The following is a 1,983-nucleotide window of genomic DNA, read 5'->3' on the forward strand; positions in this document are numbered from 1 at the left end:
AGACGTCCAAGATCAACGCGCACCTCGACAACGACTGCCCGGGCTTTAGCTAAGGCTTAGCGTCCTCGCCCGCGGGCCGGTACGCGTGGTCGAGGGAGACGCCCTGGCGGAAGCCCCGCTTGTAGAGCGTGACCTCGCCCGCGCCGCCGTCGCAGTGGACCTCGACGGTCGGCTCGACGACGTCCCCGAACGCGGGCGACGCGGCGCCCGCGGCCGACGCGGTCGAGACCGGCGTCGCGTTGATGAGGTGCCGCGTCGACGACGCCCGCAGCGTCTCCGGGTCGTGCCGCGGCGGCGTCGCCGACGGCTCCCGCCGCGGCGGCGTCTGCCGGCGCGGCGGCGTCGACAGCGCGTCCTTGACCGCGCTAAAGTCGCGCGTCGCGGGCGGCGCCCGCGCGGACGAGGCGACCTCGGGCTCGGCCGGCGCGGCGATCGCGGGCTCGGCGGCCGCCGCCGCGGGCTCGACGGGCGCGCCGGCCGAGAAGGGCGCGCCGACCTTCTCGGCCGGTCCGAGCCCCATGTGCTTGGCGTACATGCGCGAGATCTCGTCCATCGTCGCATCCCGGCGCACGCGAAAGCTCGTGACCTTGCCGCTCTTCCGGTTCGTCGCTTTCACGGTGCGGTACGGGCCGTCGTCGGCCGCCACGTTCGCCGCCATGCGAAGAGGACGCCGCTAGCACACGCCGTTACGTTCGACCATCGCGCACGGGGCAGCCCCGTCCAAAACTGGGGAGGGGCTGCCGTCGGATGTTGCTTTTTTTGTGCCCGGAGCGTGATTCCATCGAGCACCGGGTCGGAGGTTCGCTTCCTTGGACTGCTGTGTTCTAATGGTAGGAATCACGACTTTAGCTCGTGCAGTCGGCGTTCGATTCGCTGCGGCAGAGAGAAGGCATCGGAAGAGACAGCCCCCGTAGCTCAGTTGGTTAGAGCGGTGGTCTTATGAGCCACAGGCCGTGGGTTCGAGCCCCTCCGGGAGCACGTCAGAGTTCTCGTTTTTTTAGTTCGGTTTACGTGTAAGAATGTGCTGCGTTGCGTCGTTTTGCGTTATCCAAGTGCGCGGCTCGTCGATCGTCGGTCGATCGTCTCGCGGCCGCGCGCTCCGCGGCTTCCACGCCGCGCGGTCGTCGTCCGCGGCGCGCGCGGCGGCGCGCGCAGCTCCGTGTTGCGCGGTCGTCGTCCGCGGCCGCGCAGCTCCGCGCCGCACCCTCTTCACGCGCCGTAGAGGTCCGGGTACGCGTTGCAGTTCGCGACGCCGCACATGTTGACGAACGACTCCATCTTGAAAAACCCTTCGTCTCCCCACGAGTAGTCCCAGGAGTTCTTGATGGTCCAGTAGGTCATGTTCGAGACGGGGTCCGTGCCGTAGCCGACGGCGAGGACCGCGTGGTTCACGTCCATGGCCCCGTTCTTGCACACGGTCGACGAGTAGACGCCCGAAGCGTAGTCGCGGAAGTCGGACGCGACCTGGAACGCGACGGACACGGGCCCCTTCGTCGCCAGGTGGTACTTGAGGGCCGCCTACGCGCGCGGGTGACGCGCGTCGCGCGCGGGGACGCCGCGAAGCAGACCTCGTCGCCCTTGGTGATGTTGACGCTCCCGCCGGGGACGACGACGCCGACGCCGGCGCTCGTCGGCAGGCCCGAAGACGACGCGGTCGCGTTGAAGGCGCAGGCCTGGTCGACGCCGCGGTAGGGGTAGGAGAACTCCGTCGAGAGGCCCCCCGCGTACTTGACGTACTCGAAGGCGTGGCTCGGCAGGCCGCCGGCGCAGCCCTTGGTGTCGAAGGCGCCCGCGCAGTCGACGAGCTGCTGCTCGCTGAGGCGCGGCGCGCGCCAGGCGTCCTGCTTGAGCGCGAGGTGCGCCTCGAGGGCACCGACGGTCGAGAACGTCCAGCAGGAGCCGCAGTGGCCCTGGTTCTTCACCTCGGAGACGACGCCGCGCGACCGCCAGTCGAGCGCGTCGGGCAGGTCCGCGGCCGCGCCC

General features: G+C 70.0%; 1 protein-coding gene across 1 annotated transcript; it reads right to left on the reverse strand.

Annotated features, from left to right (window-relative positions):
* Positions 1-1,209: 1,209 nt before the first annotated feature.
* Positions 1,210-1,967, reverse strand: AURANDRAFT_34950 (hypothetical protein; the record flags this gene model as incomplete). Its single annotated transcript, XM_009044316.1, has 2 exons — positions 1,210-1,518; positions 1,569-1,967. Coding segments are annotated over 2 exons (708 nt in total), but the record flags the coding sequence as incomplete, so codon positions are not given.
* Between the last annotated feature and the right edge of the window lie 16 nt (positions 1,968-1,983).

Source organism: Aureococcus anophagefferens, assembly GCF_000186865.1.
Source record: "Aureococcus anophagefferens unplaced genomic scaffold AURANscaffold_246, whole genome shotgun sequence".
NCBI classification, from domain to species: Eukaryota; class Pelagophyceae; order Pelagomonadales; family Pelagomonadaceae; genus Aureococcus; species Aureococcus anophagefferens.